The following is a 20,102-nucleotide window of genomic DNA, read 5'->3' as shown; positions in this document are numbered from 1 at the left end:
TTTGTTACTAATGTTGTGGCCTCACCCCAATAACCCATTTCCCTCCTCTAGCATCTTTCTCTGTCTGACTTATTTTACTTAGCATAGTGCCCTCAAGGTTCATCCAAGTTGTCACAAATGGTAGGATTTCCTTCCTTTTATGGCTGAGTAATATCCATTTCATACCACATTTTCCTAATTCATTCATGCTTTGTCTCTTTATCTGGACTATTATAAATAATGCTCAACACTTACTGATTTTTAATAATTAACTGAGCTCTTACCTAAAACTTAAGTGGACAAGGACAAAGTGCCAAGCCCTTATTGCATTATCTGGCTGGATCGTCATCTCCCTTTAAGGCATAAGGCAGAGAGTAAAACTCACGTCCAAGGTCCCCTGTAAGTAGCAGAGCCTGGGAGTCTCCTGCTGAGCAGCAGGGGGTGGCTGGGCTAGGGGTGGGGTAAATGAGGAAGGCACGAAGGAGAGTGGGAGCAAGGTGGGTGGCCTTGTCTGGAAGTGGTGTCTGCAGAGTAAGCCCATGTCCTTATTTAGCCTTGCTGCTTGAGGATGCGCCTATATGAAACACATATAGCTGGCTTCCTTGTGCACTGGTGAAAGCTCTGTGCATAAATGGAAATAAGTGTGGGCAGCCTGTGACTGTGATTCTCCAGGGAGGAGGGAGGGAGACCCTTCACTTTGGGGTTTGAGCAAAGAAAGACCTCTCCACTCACGCAAGCGGAGACCTGAAAGGGAGAGAGGAAGAGTTGGGGGTGAGAGAGAGACATTGAGAGATTGACAGCCACTACCTAACTTTCACCTGTTCCAAGGAAACATTGCTGAAGTACTCCCCTCATGCCCATAGTCAAAATCTATTTTTAGCTAAAATGAGTATAATTCAAATTCAAATTGGTAATTGTATTCAATTTTAAGCTTTTGAATAGCCAGTGTGCTTTAAAGATGATACTCTTTTATGATGTGGGTGCTCTGGGGCTTGGGCAGAGGACAGAGCTTGGAGAAGTTTTGTCAGAGTGAGCTGGATGGTTTGGAGAAAAGTATCACCTTTCCATTGGGGTTGGAGAAACCAAGTCCAATTCCCCGCTGGTTCAACCCCCGTGAGAAAGGGTGGGGGAAGAGGGTGTTGAGGTGTTTGTTGCTTGCTCCCCGAATTGGGAGAAATAACCTAGCTCATCCAATGGGTGCCCAGATGTGTAACGAAGGCAATTAGTCAATCAATGAGCAGGCATTTATTGAGTATCTACTGTGTGCCGGCTGGATTCCCCTGTAACCCCGCAGCATGATTATTATTGTGTCCTTAGGAAACAGAGGCCCAGAGGGGCTAAGGGACTTGCCCTAGGTCTCACAGCCGGTGAGAGGCATAACCTAGGTTGACTGGGCTTGGAGAGGTAGCCTATTGGATGCTTTAGGAGAAAAGGTGGCTTGAGGGATGGCCCAGCCTGTCCAGGGGAAGAAGGGAGAAGACGTATGGCTGGGGAGGGATATCAGTGTGGGTGAAGGTGGGGAAGCTGGCATAAGGCTCCAGTTGCAGTGAGTGACCATGAGTCTTGCTGGGATGGGGCACACTGAGGAGTCATGGAAAATAATGGACGGTGGGGACTGGGTTGCCCATGCTCTGGGATTTCCAGCTAAGGAGTTACCCCTACAGATGGTGGCTGTTCACTTGACAATCCACATTTAGGAAGCACCTATTGTGTGTGTGCCCAGCACCAGGCAATGGAAACTGAAAACAGGCTCCTTTGCCCACTGACTACCTGCATCTCAGCTTTCAGCACTGAGCTCAAATGTCACTTCCTGGGTGAAGCCTTCCCTAACCTCCCACAGGCAGTCCCTGGCTTGGGTCTCCCAGCATTTGGTATGGTCCCTGTCACTGACCTTATACCACCCAGTATTGTGACGGTTCATTTGCAGGTCTGTCTGTCTCAATGGACTAGGATCTGGTACAGAAGGTGCTCCATTTCAATAAGTATTTGTTAAATGAATATTGAGTGGACAAACGAACAAATGAATCGATCCGTGATAATGTTCACCCACAGAACAGCTGTGTGTTTCCTCAGCTAAGTGAAAAATTGGATTCAGTTTTCTCATTGACTTACATCATCTCATTGAGGTGCATTTTCTTTATCTGTTTTTGACAGATTCTTCTTCATTCATTTGTCGGCTTATCTTTGCTGAGCACATACTATGTGCTAAGCACCTTACTAAGTGCTGGAGATACAGTGGTGAATACAAGGCCTGCACCGAAGGAACTCACTATTTAATTTTTGGGGAATTCCCAATACCTCACTATTAAGGTTTTGTTTTTGTTTTAATTGTCACCCTTTTATGAGAGTGGATTGAACCTCTTTTGGGTTAAATCTGATAAAAGCTTAGGATCACTTCTCCAAAAGGAGATTCAAACACTGGGGTTTGTAAATGCTCCCTAAATCCATCTGTGGACCCTGAGTCGGGCACGGAGGCCTGAGGTGGCTGCTGGTGCCTGTTGGACGGTGCTGAGGGATTGGAGCCCGAGGCAGAATTGTGCTCTTTGACCTATTAAGTGGGTGATGGGCCTGAACCGCAGAATCTGAACTGACTCTCTGGTTTCAGGGTTGCCTTTGACGGATGAAGAGTCTGTGGCCAGAGTGGCTCGTTGTGGGCATTTAGGCAGAGAGGGAGGAACTATCCTTCCTCTGAGGTGGCTGCCCTCATCGCCTGCCTGTAGTGCTCGCTGAGAACCTCGATGGTCTGCCCACCTGTAAGCAGCACGTGGGCTGTGGGGAAGTAAGCTCCCTTGGATTTCTCAGAGCTCCTGCAAAAAGCCCTCGCCTCCTGAGACTTGGAAAAGATATGTAAGAAATAAAGATAAGGGAGTTTTGCTTCCTCTTCCCCTAGGAGCGTTTTGCCCTTCATGTACTGTGAGAATTAGATCTGTAGCTATTTGTCTAGATAAGTGCTCTGACCCAAAGGGAAAATAAAACATATCCAGCAATCCCACGTGTGGGTCCATGCCCAAAATAATTGAAAGCAGAATCTCCAAGAGATATTTGTGCACCTGTGTTCATAGCAGCATCATTCACAATAGCCAAAGGTGAAAGCCATCCAAGTGTCCACTGACAGATGAATGGATAAACGAAATGTGGTACATACAATGGAATATTACTCAGCCTTAAGAAGGAAGGACATTCTAACACAGGTTACCACATGGAGAAACCTTGAGGACATTAAACTAAGTGAGATAAGCCAGTCATAAAAAGACAAATACTGTATGATTCTACTCTCATGAGGTATCTAAAGTAGTCAGATTCATAGAGACAGAAAGTAGCGTGGTGGTTGCCAGGGGCTGGGTGGAGGGGGGTGGGGAGTTCGTGCTCAGTGAACATGGAGTTCCAGGTCTGCATGATAAAGGGCTCTGGAGATGGATGGTGGCACAACAATGTGAATGTGCTGAATATCACCGAACGACCCACTTAAAATTATTAAGATGGTAAATTTTATGTTATGTGTATTTTACCACAATTTTCAAAAAAGATAATACAACTTCTCTTATCTCCCCAAGAGGGCCAAAGTTTTGGAACCAGGACCAGCCCCTAAGGTGCCACGAAGACTAGAGTTCTTACTCCATAGGTGTGTACATTCCAGAAGTTTCGGGTGAGAATCCACAACCCTTTCCATCCCCTCTCAAAGAAGCAAACCTGTTGTTTTATCTTTCTCTCCTTTCTGGAGGGGAGGGGGCCACCGTCTCTCTCCTGTATGTAAATGGGGAAAATCCATTGTTTCCCATCTCTGGCCTATGGAGTCTCTTACCACTCAAGTAGATTTTTCCATCAGGTTTTCATTGCATCACATGAGAGGTAAAGTCTGGGGCAACTGAGAGGGGGAGAGGGACAGACATGCTTATCATTTACTGTAAGGCAGTTGATGAGCACTCTGTCTTTATTCTAAAAAACCTTGTGTACACTTCAGGCTAAAGTTAATAAAGATGAATATTAAAACTCAAATCTGTATACATGTGTGTGCACGTGTATGAACTCAGCTGGTGGCCTCTTGGGGGAGCAAGTGCTCCCTAGAAAGGGAAGGGCCATGGAGGACTTTCTGTACTTAACACATGGAAGGGAGCAGCTCCCCCAGTTGCTGGAGTCATAAGTTTGGGGGGCACAGGGGCAGGGGAAGGAACAATTTGCCTTACACCTATCTTTGGGAAGCTCCATCCTGAGGGGTGAAATGGGCTCCAAGCTGCTCTTTCTACAGCACCTATCCCAGATTTTTAAAAAAGTTATCATTCACTTGAGATCCAAGAACTGTTTCTAAGTTCTCTATCTATATTCCTTTAGATTCTCATCGGTCTGTGAAGTAGGTACTATTTATGCTCCTTTTTGTACTTGGGGAAATGGATATAGAGCTTCAGTAGTGTGCCCCAGGTCAGATTCGAGTTCTCACTTCTCAGGGTACTTGGGGAGCAAGTGTTGGGACTGCTGTGTCTCAGCCGTGGGAGTTCTGTGGTCATAGCAGGCCCCTCACTTCCCCATTTCTTCTCCCCAAGTGGTGGCCAAGCAGCTGTGAGTTGGTGAGGGTTCCACACACTGAGGGAGCTAACCCCTGGCCTCCTGAGCACCTGATTCCTCCCAGAGTAGGTCACAGGGACAGGAAAAGGGAAGAACAGAAGGAAGGGAGGGGGAGAAGGAACTTTGGGGGACTGAGGTCCTTAGTGGACCCTGCTTTGTGCCTGCCAAGATCTATTTCTCCTTCCTCTGTAACAGCACCCCGATTTTCCTTTTGGAACCCATCCTTTCCCTTCACTCCATGGGGTGCTGATGGGGCTTCATGGGTGAATGTGTGTCTCAGGCTTGGCCAATTGGAGAAGGCTTTACCCCCAAGTCAAGCAAATCAGAGTAAGTCCTTGGGATTTAGCTGGAACTCTTAGGATGGAGATGTGCTTTTTCCACTGAGGTTGCACTACGTGGTAGACTATGTTTTGGATCTTGGCATCACATGGGAAGAGCCTATATGAGAATGAAGCCAACCAGACGGGGGGGGAGTCCAGAGATGGTGTGCTGGGTAATTTTATGTATCAACTTGGCTAGGCCACGCTACCCAGATATTTGGTCAAACATGTCTGGGTGTTGCTGTGAAGGTATTTTTTAGATGAAATTAACATTTAAATTAGTCGACTTTGAGTAAAAATTATCCTCTATAATGTGGGTGGGTTTCACCCAATCAGTTGAAGAACTTAATGGAAAAAAGACTGATGCCCTTGAGGAAGAGGGAATTCTGCCCCCAAAGTGCCTTCAGACTTGAGCTGCAACATTGGCTCTTCCCTGGGTCTCCAACCTGCTCGCCTGCCCTGCAGATTTTGGACTTGCCAAGCTTTGCAATCGTTTGAGCCAATTCCTTAAAATTTCTCCTCTCCCTCCCCTCTTTCTCTTTCGCTTTCACCCCCACCCCACCCTCTGACAGCTACAGATGCCCAGAACAAGTTCCCGATGTCTTGTTTTACTACTTGGATCTAGTCAGACCTGACATCAGCTACCCCTGGATTTTTTACTTAAGTGGTCTTGAATTGGGTGACCTATCTCTGTCACAAAGGGTCCATCTCAGTGGGAGGCGTTGGAGAGTTTTAAGGAGAGCCGGACGTGGGCTGCTTCACTCTGCAGAGGGAAGGACACAATGAAGCAGAGAGAAGATAGGTGCAGAGAGGAATTGTTTTATGGCTGGAGTTTTTCCTGGTGCTTCTTAAATCATATTCCACCCATCATTTCTTTCTCACTTCTCGAAGCAGTAAGCATGGTGGTCAATATGGACTTTTGGAGCCACCCTGCCTGGGTCTACATCTGGCTCTTCCATTTACTATTTAAGTCAGGTATGTTACTTAAGTCTTGGTGCCTCAGCTCCCTTGATGAACATAAACAGCATCATTGTCTCCTCTTAGTAATGTCTGGTAATGATTACATGTCACTATATATTTAGGGCTCAGCACAGTGCTTGACACAGAGTAAATACCTAACCGTTAGTAGCAATCTTACTCCCACCAAGGTCAATGGGTGGGCTGCTAGGGTGCCACCTCCAGGCCCCAGGAGGACAGCTGTGGCAGGGCCTCTGCCCTCTCCCTGCGCCAGCCTCCATCTCCCTTTCCCAGGGGGCTATGCCTGCACCCTCCGGTTCTCACAGAACATGGCCAGCCTGGGCCCAGGGACCTGGGAAGGGTCACTGCAAGGACAGGAAGAGAAAAGGGCTTTCAGCTCTGAGAACAGATTTTTATCCAAGTCTCAGGCTTGGGAATTAGGTTGGAGTCGGGTGAAAACCAACTTCCTAGCCCTGCTCAGGCCCAAAGGGGTGTCTCTAAGCACAGAGGCTGTACCCCAGCCCTTGCACTCCGACTTCCAGATGCAGAGGTGAGAGGTTCAAGGCCAGCTCAGTAAACCTGAGACTAGCTGTGGGAAGCAAGTTCAATGAGATAAATAAAATGCTAAAAGTTCACAGTCAAAGGGCACCTCGAGTTCCCAACTTTTTCCGGTTTTGTTTCCACGGTGCAACAGAAATGGTAGCTCTACCACCAAGTTAGGGGAACACTGGACAAGAAAGCCCCTCCTTGGCCTCAGTTTTCCTGAATACCCAAGGATGGGAGGTCGATTCAAAGGTGGCAAGTAGGGCTCATCTTGTGGCCAGGTTTGATCAGTTGTTAGTGGCTCCCTGTTTAGCTGGTTAGAGAGAGCACTGGGATTACAGTAGTGATGTCTGCCATGTGTGTGGGAGCCAATGGGTGATGCATGGCTGTCCTTTGCCTGGATGGGTTTTTTCCTGAATACTCAGCCTTGGCACTGAAGTGAATTCCCAGGTCTGGCCCAGTGCCCCTAGTGGACTCTCGCCTCAGCAGGGCCCCACATGGCTCCCCCGGAAAGTTAGGAACTGCTTTAGGCAAAACCTCTATACACATTCTTTGGGCTTTCCACTTCTTACCTGGTTACTGCCAATATCTGCTGGGGAGAGCTGTGTACTTTGGGTTCAACATGGGAGAACTTTCCAATACATGAAAATTGATTTCCTTGGTGATAGTGAAGAGGAGTCAGGCTTATAAAAAAGTAAGCTGAAGCCCACACACCCTGCCCTAGGCAACCTCGTGGCTCAGAACTTATGTCACTCACGTCCCAGCCTCCCCTCTTCCCTCTTCCCACCCTGCCCAGTGGCACACCTTCCCTGCTCCTCTCCGCAAACCAGGGGCTCAGGCCCTCTCTGTTGTCCCACTCATCAAGCGCTGAAAAGCACTGATAAACTCATTTGTTCTGAGGTGCCAAGAACTAAGAATAGCTGGAGATATAGCTGTCTCCTTGGCTTGGATTTCCGTAAGATGCCTATACTGACACGACCCCACTCTCTTCCCTGGAGCTAGCCTGAGAGCGTTCCTGGGCCCTGTGACCAGGAGGGCCTCCACTAATCCCCCTACAGCTCCTTGGCTCAATCCCTGTCTCCTTCCATGAGGTTCTGCTGGATAAAATTTCATGGATGGGCTGGACCTCTGCACCTCCCTCACTCACACCCTGTCTTGGTGACCTCAGGGGAAGCAGCTGTGGCCATGCTGTCCCTGAGAGAAGCTGGGGATCCCCACACCTTGAGGCAACCATCTGGGGCTCCTGCTTGAAGCTATGCTTTCTGGAATTGAGTGAAGTCTCTAAGACACTGGCTTCATTTCCTGCCATCTTTCTGCTGAGAAGACACTGAAGCCCAGCTCAGCCTGGCTCTGCTGCCTCAGCCTCGGCTCCAAGCCAGCTCCTGGCCTTGATTATTTCCTTCCTGTGAGACCCAAATTCCAGCACTGGGTTCTGTTTCTCATTCTTGATTAGGAGCCAAAACGTTATGTGTTGTTGTTTTTTTAATTTCACAGTCTTGAATTTGCTACCCAAATCCACACTCTCTCCTGTAAGCTGGAAAAGAAATCTGTTTATTTTATTGATGAGTTCAGAGTAAGGTTTGTGGCAGCAATCTTAGCAGCAATGACAGCAGGACCAAGGGGAGAAGGGTGTAGAGAGTGGGACCGAAGAGTCAGGTCCTATTGGATTTCAAGGGAGAAGTCTCCCAGGGCTGGGAGAGACCAAATTCACAGGGCCAGAGAGAAGACACGAGTCCGGTTTCCAGGGGCCCTTCCAGAACGATTGGCTGCTCTCCCTCCATACTGGCCTTCAGAGCAATGGCCGAGGTGCTCCTGTGCAGCTCTTCTACAGGGCCAATGGGTGTCTGGAGCCGCTGGGTGCTGACTGTGGGTTTCCAGGGTGCCTGCAGGCTGGCGTCTCTCAAGGCTGGTTCCCGGCTTTGTGTTCAGAAGGGCGGGTCCAGAGCTCACTGGCTTCAAGGGGTGAATTTGGTTTCTCCTTCCGGACTTCAGAAGAAGGTCCTGTGTGGAAGATAAAACAGACCAGGAGGGTGCAGGCCTTGTGGGTGCACACTCAGCCCAGGGAAGGGCCTGACAACAGGCAGGACTCCCCAGGGGTGCACGGCCCTGCCAACCTCTGGCAGCCCCTCTTGGTGCAGGCCCCCAGCAGCTACACACCAGTCATAGCCACAGCACACAGGAGGCCAGGGAGGAAGCAGAAGGGACACCTGGGATGAGGTAGGAGGGGACTGGAAGGCAGAGGGGCTAGGGTCCCTCACAAAGAGCAGAGGACAAGCGACAGAAAACATAGGGCCACTGAGGCCATCCCAGAAACCACAGCAGAGCCGGCCAATGGTCTTGGGAGCATGAGGCCCTTATGTTTTGAGGAACTTGTGACAGAAAAGACATAAGTCCAGGCTCGAGTCTGCCCTAAATGCTGCTAGCTGTGGGCTTTAGACCACACCAAACACCAGATTCACAGCCACCTGCCAGCTCTGCCCATGGGCACAGCCCTGTCACAGGGTGGAAAACACATCCCACAGGTGGGCTCCACCGTGTCCCTCAGAGAAGAATCCAGAGCCACGGGAGAGAGAAGGCACAGAGGACAGTTTGGTCTGAGCCGGGCTCAGGCCACGACAGGTCACAACATGAACAACCCCAATAGGCCAACCCTGGTTCTTTGGACCAGCCTTCATTGCTTCTTAATCGCCCTGGCCCTGCCCAAGCATGGGGCGAGGTGGAGCAGGGCTCCCAGAAGGTGGCACCCCAGGGAAGGGGAACTCCAGGCTGCACTTGCTTTGGGCTCTCCAAGCCCGTGGTGCCCGGTTTGAAGCACTGTCTGTGCCCAGCAGAGGATGGTGCTCACCGCTCCATCCTGCTCACTGGGGTGCTGTGTGGGACCCGTGGCAGGTCCCAGGGCTGTGGTGAGTCAGGATGCCCAGGACCCAGCCTGCTACAAAGCAGGCTCTGCTCAGCTCCCCTGAATGAGAGGGCCTTTGAGTCCAACAGAAACCCAGTGTGGCCAAGAGCAGGCCTGAGTGGCACTTCAGGAATGGCGCCTCCTGTGCCCCTCCAGACACCAGTCCAAAGAACCTGCCGACGGCATGGGCAGCAGACGGCCACGGCACGCAGCACGGACAGACGGGGCCCTGCAGCCCGCCTGCCTATTCACCGTGGGGGGCTGCCAGGCTCCAGCTGCAGGAAGAACCCGTGTCTAACCACGGGAGCACGGTCTTCAAGGAGCTTTCGGACCGGCTGGGGGCTTTCGGCTGCAGAGGAGGGAAGAGAAGAGCTACATACGCAGAGCAGAGCAGGAAACACAAAACAGGGCTCAGTTATTCCCAGGCAGAGCTCCATCGGACCTCTCCCTTCACTTGGCTCCTGCCTAGGCCCCAGGTTCCAGAATTCCTTGCTACGAGACCTTGATTTCTCCAAGACATGCACAGGACTCAGCCTCTGCTGGGCAGGGGGAGCAGGCAGGTCCAGCCACGACAGGCAAGCAGAGGGGTAAGGAGGCGATGTGATAAGATGAGGATGGAAGTCAGACACCAGAGAGGTAGAGAGAAACAAAGACAGAGACAGAGAAAGACAGATAAAAACGGATGCAGAGACTCAAAGATAGAGAAGCAAAGGAGAAGGTAAGAAAGAAGAGGGAAGGCGATGAAGAGAAGAAAGACGAAGGGGAAAGAGTGGGGAGATTGACAGGGAGGATGGGGAAGAGGGAGAGAGGGGAAGGAGACACAGAGAGAATGAACTAGAGATCCACACAGGTACAGAGACAGGAATGAAACAGAAAGAAACAGACATATAGGAAATCACAGAGAAAGATGGAAACTGGACCAAGCCTCTTCGCAGATCCTGCAGGTAGGGCCAAAGTCTGTGGTCCTAGCAGCTTAAAGACTCAGCAAGAAGCAAAGCAGTTACCTATCAGGGAGACCGTCCAGAGAGTAAAAGCGAAATCTGTAAACTAGCTGATGAGGGTGCGAGGGCTGAGCCTCTGAGCGGGGAATCAGAAGTCCCGAGGCTTTGTACCAACTTCACCGTTTACTTGGTCTGAGACCTGAACCTCTCTGGGCCTTAGTTTTCCAGACGTAAAGAAGAATTTGGACAAGATAGTCTCAGAGACAGCTCTGAAAATGCTTGAGGACCATGACTTAGTTCTAGGCTTTCTCTAGCTCGGTGCTTTCTAGGAGTGATTTCTACTAGAAGCTGTGTGCTTGGGTCATTCCTTCAGGCTGATGGAGGCCGGGAGTGGGCTGGCAGAAGGGAGCCAAGATTCTGGAGGAGGAAGAGACAGAGGAGGCAGTGTGCCAGGCTCCCGCACACACTTACAGCTCGTCATCATACTCCTTTGGGGGACAGACAGCAACAACAAGGTCGATCCAGTCCTGCGGGGAGAAGGTATGTGATGCTAGGGCATGCTCAGGGATTGATGGCATGTCTGCCCCTGACACTCCATTCCCATTCCTGGGCACCATGGCCCAGGATCAGCTGGCTTGGACCTTCTTCCCATGGGAAGGTGGGCCCAGTTGGGGCTGGAGGACCTCCTGGTGGGATGGGTCTCACTTTGTGGCCCCATGGTCTGGGGAAGCTTCCCGTCTCTGAGGCTTCAAACCACAGAGCCAGGGTTGCCAGGCGCTTGTATGACACCAAGTTCCCAAATGCTGACCTGTGGACCAGGGCCAGGCAGCAACCTTGGGATCATGGGGGAATTTCTTAAAACTCTAGATTCTTGGACTTGACCCCTGGAAATCTAGGGTAGGTCCTGGGAAACTGTATTTTTAACAAGGTCCCTGAGTTATTCTGAGGTACAGCCAATTAGGGAATTGCAGGCCTAGATTTCTGATCCTAACCCATGCACCCCTCCATGGATCACTGCCATCCTTGGCTTATCCATCATTGTTCACCCTTGATTTGGGCGTATTCAATAAAAGGTATGTGAACTACCACTGGGTCCCTCTACCATGCTCCTAATATGGAACTGAAATCTCTTCCCAGGACCTCCCTCCATCCAATCCAGTTCTGTCCTCAAGAACCACAGAAAGCACTTCTGCTCCCTCTACCCTAAGGCAGCCCTTCAGATAATCAAAGACAGTCATCATGTTACCCGTAAGTCTTCTCTTCTCCACATCCCTTCATGTGGGTCCCAGTCCCATCTGGTCAGCTTCCTCGGCTCTGAACTTAATACCCCAGGCTCGGCTGCCTGCATACAGTTGCACAGGTTGTGCATTGCACAACATGAGCGGGCGCCATTCACACTGTAGTCGGTAGGAGGGCACCCCTCGAGTTGTGCAGTGCACAGCCTGGGAGATCTTATGTGGTGGCCCTGACCCAGGTGTCTAATGATCACAGAGCAGGCTACCCTCAGCCCCTCCTCCATTCTGGGCCCTCTGCTTCTGTGAATGCTTTCTAATAGCCCCAGGCACTCTTGATTCCTGGTCAGTGCGCACTTACAGAAGACCTTAAGTTTTCTTCTTGGGTGGGTTGCCACACCTGGTCTTCTGGAGTCTGTATCTGTGCTACTTGCTTTTTGGATTTAAAATCAGGAACTAACATTTATTTTTCTGAATCCCACATTGTCAGACTGAGACGCTCGGCTGGATGGGATAGGTGGGCACCACCCGTGTTGCCTGGATCCTGGATACCCCCCAGGGATGAGGAACCCTGGCTCTAAGGCCTGGTTGCAGAGGCCAGGGTTTGAGGCAAACACGCAAGGGAGGGAGGCAGGGAGGAGGTTCGCGCTTACCCCCTGATTCCAGGCCTTCTGCAGGGCAGCCTCAGCCTCAGCCAGGGTGTAGTCCGTCACGATTTTGCCGTTGATTGCCATGACCTCGTCTCCTTTCACGAGACCGCCTGCGGGAAATGAGGCTGATTGGCAACTGGGCTGTACGCGACATGTGCCTGGCCCAGGGCTTGGCTAAGGGGGTCACCGTGGACCTGCAGAAGGAGCCTGACTCCTGGATTCTGAAAGCTCACATGGGCTCCGGAAGCACGAGGGGAAACAATCCGCCAGGTTGCTCAAAGGCACTTCCTTCCCACACCGTCCGCACGCCCTCACCCCCACTCCACTTAGTAGACAGGGACACCAGTGATAATCTTTGTCACCCAGCTTTCCTACGGGCCTCTGCTATGTCAGAGGGAGGCAGGCCTGCATTCCCAGGGAGGTTACTAGAAACATGAGCTAGTTCTGCAAGCCATCCCTCTCTGTGCTCCAGCCCTGCTGGTCTGCTTCAGGACCCTGAGCTGGCCAAGTTCTTTCCTGCCTCACCTGCTGTTCCACCTGAAATACTGTTCCCTCTTTTTCATCTAGTCTACAACTGAGATGAAATGTCTTCTCCTCAAAGAGGTCTTCCCTGACCCCCTCTCACTCTAAAGTAGATCTCTCTTTCTATTCTCCCACTGTATCCTGGTCCTTTCCTGCAGAGCGTAGTTCACAATTTGTAATCATCTATCTATTTGTTGACAGACGGTCTCTTCCCAGCAGCCCCCTTTCCTTTGGTGGCTTAGGGGCCCCTCAGAGTTCCCACAGCTTCCCTCTACCCCCATAGTCCTTTGTCAGCCCTTGGCAGACTGCACTGTTATTGTCAGTACCTGGCGATTCTGAGCATGTTTTCACCACTAGATGGGGAGCCCCCGGAGGGCAGGGTATATCTGATTTGGCTGTGTACCCACAGGCCCTGGCGCCACTGTATGCACATAGGCAACATGTGGTACTGGGTGGACGTATGAACAGGAAGGGGCATTCTTGAGCAACTGCCAACCACTCCGAGTGGGCAGCTGTTGGCTTTCCTATAGAGTCCTGTATAACCATCACACCATCCCCAAACCAGGACACGCTGTCCCCACTCACCATGCCGCTCAGCAGCTCCCCCCTCGTAAACAGCCGAGACGACCACCTTGCCGATTGGGGAGTCCACACCACCTTCCAAGGCCAGGTCTAAGGATCCCTCCTGGTTAGAGAAAAACAGGCCTTAGGGAGCCGAGCAGACAGCAGCCTGTGGGCACCTGGGCAATGAGCCTCTTGGCAGGGCCACGTAGAGGACAGGAGAAGCCATGGGGCCAATGGCAGGGCCGTAGGGAGAAAATGAGGCATGGTCACCAGGCAGGGCCAGGGCGTGGGACACCACCACAGGAGGGGCCCCCTCAAGGGAGTGAGGAGGGATAGTGGGAATCTTGAGAGTTAGCCAGGAGTCTCTTGAGAGTTGGAGAAGCAAGGGACCAAGATGGGAGGGGCAAGGGCAGAGAAGGGTGGCGGCTATCCAACCTCCATGTGCCCAGGTACCTTCTTAATGCGCAGGAGCCGGATATCCTTCCCTATGATCTGCTCTGGGGTGAACTAGAGGGAAAAGACAGTGGGGAGCTTTGAGTCTGTCTGAAGGATGAGGGTGGGGCCGGGGTGGGAAGGGACATGGCTGTCCTCAAGCACTTAAGGAGGACATGGACAAGGGGACCTTTCCCAGCCTCCCACCATCAGTCTTCAACTGGGTGTCCCAGCCCCCCTGGGGAACATGTGGGCACACGCACAAATCCCAGATCCATTCTTCCTGGGAATGTTGTGAGATGGTGAGAGCATGCCTCATAAACACATAGCACAGTGCCTGGCATGTAGTTAGTGCTCAGTGAGTGTAACTTGTTATCAGACACACACAGACACACACACACACACACACACACACACACACACTCACACACCATACACTTCCCACTTGAATGCCATTTGAAAGGTGCCTTCACAGGAAAGAGCAGAGCAGTTGGGTCCTTCTTGTGGCTCCCATGTGCTCATCCCTGGCACCCCCAGGGCCCAGAACGTATCACCACCAAACACATTGTAACCCCCCAGCCCTCATTCCTGGGGTTACTCCCGGGGGAAGAGAGCTCTCTCTCACCATGGAGTAGGGGTCAAAGCCTTCCTCATATTTCCGGAAATCCTGGAAGGAAAGGAGTGTGTTAGGGCAACAGATCTGAGGCCCCTGAGGGTCAATGCAGGAAGCAAGCTTAGGGCAGAGGTAGGGGAGAGGGTGAGGGGGCCAGGTGTGGCCTGGATGGGCATGCAGGAGGAGGCTGGCAGCCCCAACAGCCGGAGCACCCCTGCCCAGGAGCAGAAAGCTGTGGGAAGCATCAGGAGAGTCCAAGCCCTGGACCCTGCACTGTTCTTGGGAGTGGCGGGGAGGGGGGGGGGTGTTAACATCTGTGGCTGACAGGGGCACCAAGCTGACAGATGTCCAGGTGGCCTAGGCAGCACCAGCCTTATTGAAGGTCTTATCTTCCCTATGGCCCTACTTCAGTTCCTGCACATGCCCTGCGAGGCCAGGTCCAGACTTTTGGAGAGGAGGGAGTGAAGCCCAGCTTTTCTCCATGCAGGGCTATGATCCCAAAGAAAGACCAACACTGTTCAAGAGACTGCTTGTCCTGGGGAATCAGTCACAGGATGATGGGGGGCGGGGCAGGAGCAAAGGGAGTGCAGGCACCATGAGGAAAGGCGGGAAGTCTGTGCCTGCCCATGTCCAGTGTTGATTTCAATGTAGTGTTTATCTAGAAGGTGAGAGGCCTCCTCAGAGCCTTAGCCAGGGAAGAGGCGAGAGGACACGCAGCTCGGGAACTGGATGGTGGAGGCTCTGGGAACAATATTCCCAAGATGTAGAAACAAGGTGGTGAGAAGGGAGGAGGAGGTAGAGCCAGGGGTCACACAGAGAGCGGGAGCCCGGGGTCCACAGACTGAGGGGCCAGGCACACCAGGCCTGAGAGCAGCAAAGCCTCTGCTAGTCCCCATGGGAATATGGGAGCAAAGGAGCGGCCTTTCTGGACTGAGCGGAGCCACCCCCAGCACACAGTTCCCTAGGCCACACCCTTGCGGCCTGTGGTCAGCATTATGGGGAGGCCACAGCCACCGCTATGCCCAGCATAAAACATCCAAGCTCGGGGTACAAGACGAGGGCCACACATCAGCAGATGGCTCCCTGGGCATCTGCCTGTCCTCCCTCCTCTCTAATCATCACCTCGGCTCAACCCCAAAAAGCCAAGGAGTCTCCAGCCTGGCCCAGCTCGAGGCCACCCCCAGGTCAGTCTATGGATGTCAGGGCAGCAAATCCACAAGCAAGAGAGATCATGAGGCAGGATCTGAGTCAATGCTCTTTCAGGAGGGCCCTGCCTACCCCTGGCTGTCTCTTCTGCAGAACTCGGAAGTGCTGGCTCGGGGCCCGAGAATCTTCCCCCTGAGAATCTGCTCTCAGGGATGGGCCAGATGGCAAGTGCTTGTGTCTTGTGTAAATTTAGATCAGAGACTTATAAGCCATTATAGCTGGTCAGCCATTGAAAAAGGAGCCCAAGCCCTAACCGGTTTGGCTCAGTGGATAGAGCGTTGGCCTGCGGACTGAAGGGTCCCGGGTTCGATTCTGGTCAAGGGCATGTACCTGGGTTGCGGGCTCATCCCTAGTAGGGGGTGTGCAGGAGGCAGCTGATTGATGTTTCTCTCTCATCGATGTTTCTAACTCTCTATTCCTCTCCCTTCCTCTCTGTAAAAAATCAATAATATAAAAATATATATATATATATATATATATATATATATATGAAAGAAAAAGGAGCCCAACCCTTCATCCAACAGAGGAGAAAAGGAGGCCCAGAGAGGTGACATTCATGCCCAAGGCCAGCCAGTCAGTGGGCAGTGGAGCGAGGGCTTGACTCCCGGTCTGGGCCCTTGGATTTCTCACCTTCCTGTTTCTCTCTCTTTGAACCTGTGTGTGCCCTAAGCAACACGGCCCTGACATGTCTCTTTTACCATCCTGGTGCTTGGAGAAACAGAATGGCACAGCGTTGAGGGGCCCAACCCCCCGAATTAAAACCTGCGGTCTGACACCGGCTGTGTGTGTCAGAACATCACAGGTGTTTCCTAATCTCTGCGTCAGTTCCTCATCTACAACATGGGGATGATGATAGCACGTAACTCCTAGGTTGTTGTAAAGATTGAATGAATTAACAGACATAAAGTATTGAGAGATAGTGCTTGGCGCAGCACACCTTCTGTTAGCCACCGCCTGTCATTGGGAGCAGCCTCCTTGGCAGACCCCCATGTCTCACTGTCAGCCGACACCTCCCCTCAGCTTCCTGCCTGTAGTCACATTCGCCTGTGGTTGGGTGGTGGGTTATCAGTGGGGAGCTGGGCTGCACAATCTCCCTCCATCTGGGGATCTCTTTCATTGGTGGTGAGGCAGCCAATCAATGGTGGTTCTGTGGATGTGAGCCCCAGGAGGTGGGGAGAATAAGTGGCTGCCTCCCGACCCCACTCATGGACCAGCTAGGACCTCTGTGGCCCCGTGTACAGGAGCACCCTGGGCAGATGAGGATCTGGGCCATCACTTCCTCCCTGATGTGGGTTCAGTGCCGGGGGGCGGGGGGGGCTGGGTTGACTCTGTGATCTGCCTTGAGGGGCCAAAATGGGGGGAGGGGCAGGTAGAAACCTCAGGCACCTAGGCCTGGAACAAGGGCCCATCTTGGCCTCTGAGGATTTCCTCTGTCCTATTCCTCTTTGAACAAACAGCAGTAAGAGCCGAGCCCCCACGGATCCTGCATGGGGCCCAACAAACCTAATGTCCCCACCTGACACGAGACCCTCCCCAACCCCTGGCTGTGGCCATGGGGACACAGCTTTGGCCTGAGGCTCCCAGCAGATGGCACTAGGGGCTACCGGAGAGCCACCAGCACTCCCAGAGAGAGAAGTCAGAGTGGGAGACACGGGGTGGCAGGGAGGACCACAGACACACGACGGGTATCACTGTACTTGTCTGAACGCTGTCTGATAAACCACCATCCTCTTCAACATCTCCTGTGGCTGCCAGAAAAAAAAAAGTTCCATGCTGGATGTTACCAACAGGCCTCGTCTGCCCCCTGGTGCCCGATCACGGGCCTGCCACCCTGGGGTGGCCCTGACAAAATCCCTCCCCAAATAGACACAGCCTGATTTACATTCTGGCCCCGTACGATGTCCCCAGACACACAGCTACCCAGTTCTAGTCAAGCAGACACCACCCCTTGTCATCAGCCAGAGCATGCGACACAGATGCACCAGCAGCTATCACGAGAGCATGAACCTAGCTTGTCGGGAAGCTGACAGGACAGCTAGAGCTCAAAATAAGTATCTGAGCTGCCCTGCCCTGACATTTGGGTAGGGCTTTTTTGAAAGGAGAATTAGAATTCTGGCATGACTCTTCCCACCATGGGTGGGAGGCCAGTCAGTGGCTGGTGCCCCTGGAGCAGGGTGAGCATGAGTCCCAGCTCGCTCAGTTGTGGGTGACTGAGGGTGGGCAGACCTCCCCTCTCCCCCAGGACCACACCTCACACTCTCAGTCTCAGAGAGGAGTGAGATGTGAACTGGAGGGTGGATCTGCTTTGGCAAGGTCCCCTTCTGAGGGTGGTCCACGCCACGCGGAGCCACGCCGGGCATTAGGGGCAGAGGCAGGGCCACTGGAATCACCGTAAGTTTAGGCAAGTTGGCAATGTAGGTAAGAGCTTGGGCTTTGGATTCTGAATGACTCTGAAGTAAGAAGTAAGTCCTGGCTTTGCCTTGGGCACCTGACTTAACCTCTCTAAGCTTTGGGTTCCTCAAGTGTGAAACATGGATAACAGGTACCATCTACTGGATTGGTGAGGATTAAGTGAGACCCCGAAGAGCCAACACATGGTAGGCTCACAGCAAGTCTGAGCGGTTATTTTTATTACTTCTAGATGGAGCTGCAGCCTGTTTGGTCAAGTGAGGGACAGGAATGTCACTGGCCATGTCAACAACCACTTACACCCATGTGGCTTCATCTCGTGGCCAATGAGATGGTTAGGAGATGGCACCTGATGTGAGTTTGTGTCCCACCTCACTGTCCCTCCAGCAGAACCCAGAGGAGGCGGCCCTGGTCTGCTCTCTGGCGATGTGCTGGAGGGGACCCGGGAGGCTTACCAGGACCTCGGATTTCACCGCTGGCCTGTAGATGAAGTTGGACTCCTGGTGGACCATGACGGGCTTGGAGATGGTGGACACGCCAGGGCCTCGTGGAGGCTGTGGACTTGGGCAGAATGTCTACAGAGGTTAGTTTAAGAGAGACCCGTGTGAGGTCATGGCGGGCACGGCCCAGGTCAACCGCGGCACTCTGACACACGTGCAAATTCACACCATGCACATGCTGAGCCAGCCTGGTCCGTTCACCTGCCAGAGGTCCTGGGGTCTGATCTTCAGCGGAGAGATGAGCAATCTGCTGGCCACAGTGTGCCCTGAACTCAGACACTACGTGCCTCTAGGGAATCAGGGACTTGAGCCAGAATCTGGTTCTGGGGTCACCAGCAGCCACTGTCACTCAGAGGATAGGCTTTCAAGGCTTCCTCTCAGTGGCCTTGGATGCCGTCCAGCCTCCTCTCTCCCCAAGGCTTCTCTCTTCTGGCCACGGTTCCAGTCCCCTGACTGCACAGGAAGTATCTGCTGTCCCTGATGGGTGGGCATAGAGTCTCTGGAGGCTGGGGGTGAGGAGCAGTAAGAGAGGCATCCTGTCTGCTTTGCTCTAATGCACTTGATCATCTTGGGTAACACAATTCAAATTGGGTCACAAACCCTACCCAGGGCCCTTGATGGGTCCCCACTGACTACTGAGCCCTTTGACTTAACTCCAAGATCCTTCATGAGCTTCTCTACCTCCCTTTATACTCATTGCTCACTCCTTCTCTCCCTTCTCACACTGCCTACTTTTATCCTCCAAAATGCCAGGTTTTCTTGCCTCAAGGCTTTTGCATAGGCTCTTTCCTGCTGCTTTACCTCCCAGGTGTTAGCTTGGGAAGGTATCATTGCCTTCAGAAAGCATTCCTTGAGCTTTTCCTCTCCACTTCTGCTGCTCATCCCCAGTGTTCCCCCCATCTCCCTCTGGTAGTGTGGTGGTTTCCTGCGTACTTGTTTGTCTTCCCACAGGACTGTCTTGGGTAAGGACTGGGCTGCCTATTTTGTGGTGGTGCTCCAGTGCCCACCATAGTGTCTAGCATATAGTAGTTGCTCACTAAACATGTTTCATGAATAAAAGGATCACTTAATAGTATAGTGGGCACATGAGACAGTGCCTGGGGGTAGATATGACCCTGAAAACCTTCCCTTGGCAGGTGCTGATGGGGCAGATACAGAAGCCAACACAGGTGTCTTTTCCCACTACCTGAGACCTGCTGCTGGCTGGGCTGACAGTGCAGATGTGTGATCAACCACACCTCCTGCTGCTGCACTGATGACAACTCACTAGGAGCGTGCAGAGAGGAGGGTGGCAGGGCTGTCGGTGCAAGGGCCAAAGTGCTAACTAATAAAACAGCAGCCCCTGGCCTTTGAGTCAGGAAAGCCCTGGCTTTGATGTTGCTTAAGACACTTACGGTCCAGTTTTTCAGAGGCTCCTTGTGCTGGGGGAGTTTTTAATCCTCCCTGTGCTCTGATCTGGAAGTAGCAGCGGGAACTTCGTAATTCCTGGAGCAATCTCTGGGAAAGCTGGATCCTGTTTTGAAGCTTGACCCTGACTCAAAAGTTGGCAGAGGTTACCTCCAACCTCATGTTTGCAGCTTCACCCAAATTTTCTCGTACCTTGATTTGTCGCTGGTCACAGTTAATGTCTACGGAGCACCTACTATGTGCCTGCCAGACTCCTAAGTATTAACTTAGAATAAGGTCATGTGTTAACTCATTTGATCCTCATAACAGGGAGGTGCCATTAACATTCCCACTTTATGAGTGAGGACACCCAGGCTCAGCCTGATGAG

The 20,102-nt window shown here is 52.1% G+C and overlaps 1 protein-coding gene across 1 annotated transcript in view; it reads right to left on the bottom strand.

The window, feature by feature from the left end:
• Positions 1 to 6,114: 6,114 nt before the first annotated feature.
• The window catches only part of USH1C (USH1 protein network component harmonin), a 36,210-nt gene continuing 22,222 nt past the window's right edge, over positions 6,115 to 20,102 (bottom strand). Inside the window, exons 18-27 of the mRNA XM_014460076.2 lie at positions 18,283 to 18,402; positions 17,116 to 17,166; positions 14,225 to 14,266; positions 13,621 to 13,674; positions 13,189 to 13,288; positions 12,085 to 12,191; positions 10,671 to 10,726; positions 9,527 to 9,630; positions 8,194 to 8,365; positions 6,115 to 6,181 (exon numbers count right to left, since the gene is read on the bottom strand). Of these exons, the coding sequence (XP_014315562.2) occupies positions 6,115 to 6,181; positions 8,194 to 8,365; positions 9,527 to 9,630; positions 10,671 to 10,726; positions 12,085 to 12,191; positions 13,189 to 13,288; positions 13,621 to 13,674; positions 14,225 to 14,266; positions 17,116 to 17,166; positions 18,283 to 18,402 (873 nt within the window). The remainder of the gene's footprint in view (positions 6,182 to 8,193; positions 8,366 to 9,526; positions 9,631 to 10,670; positions 10,727 to 12,084; positions 12,192 to 13,188; positions 13,289 to 13,620; positions 13,675 to 14,224; positions 14,267 to 17,115; positions 17,167 to 18,282; positions 18,403 to 20,102) is intronic.

The sequence above is a fragment of the Myotis lucifugus genome, unplaced genomic scaffold, assembly GCF_000147115.1.
Source record: "Myotis lucifugus unplaced genomic scaffold, Myoluc2.0 scaffold_124, whole genome shotgun sequence".
Classification (NCBI taxonomy): Eukaryota; Metazoa; Chordata; class Mammalia; order Chiroptera; family Vespertilionidae; genus Myotis; species Myotis lucifugus.
Note: the sequence above shows the minus strand (reverse complement) of the source record. Positions and strands in the feature narration are given on the sequence as shown.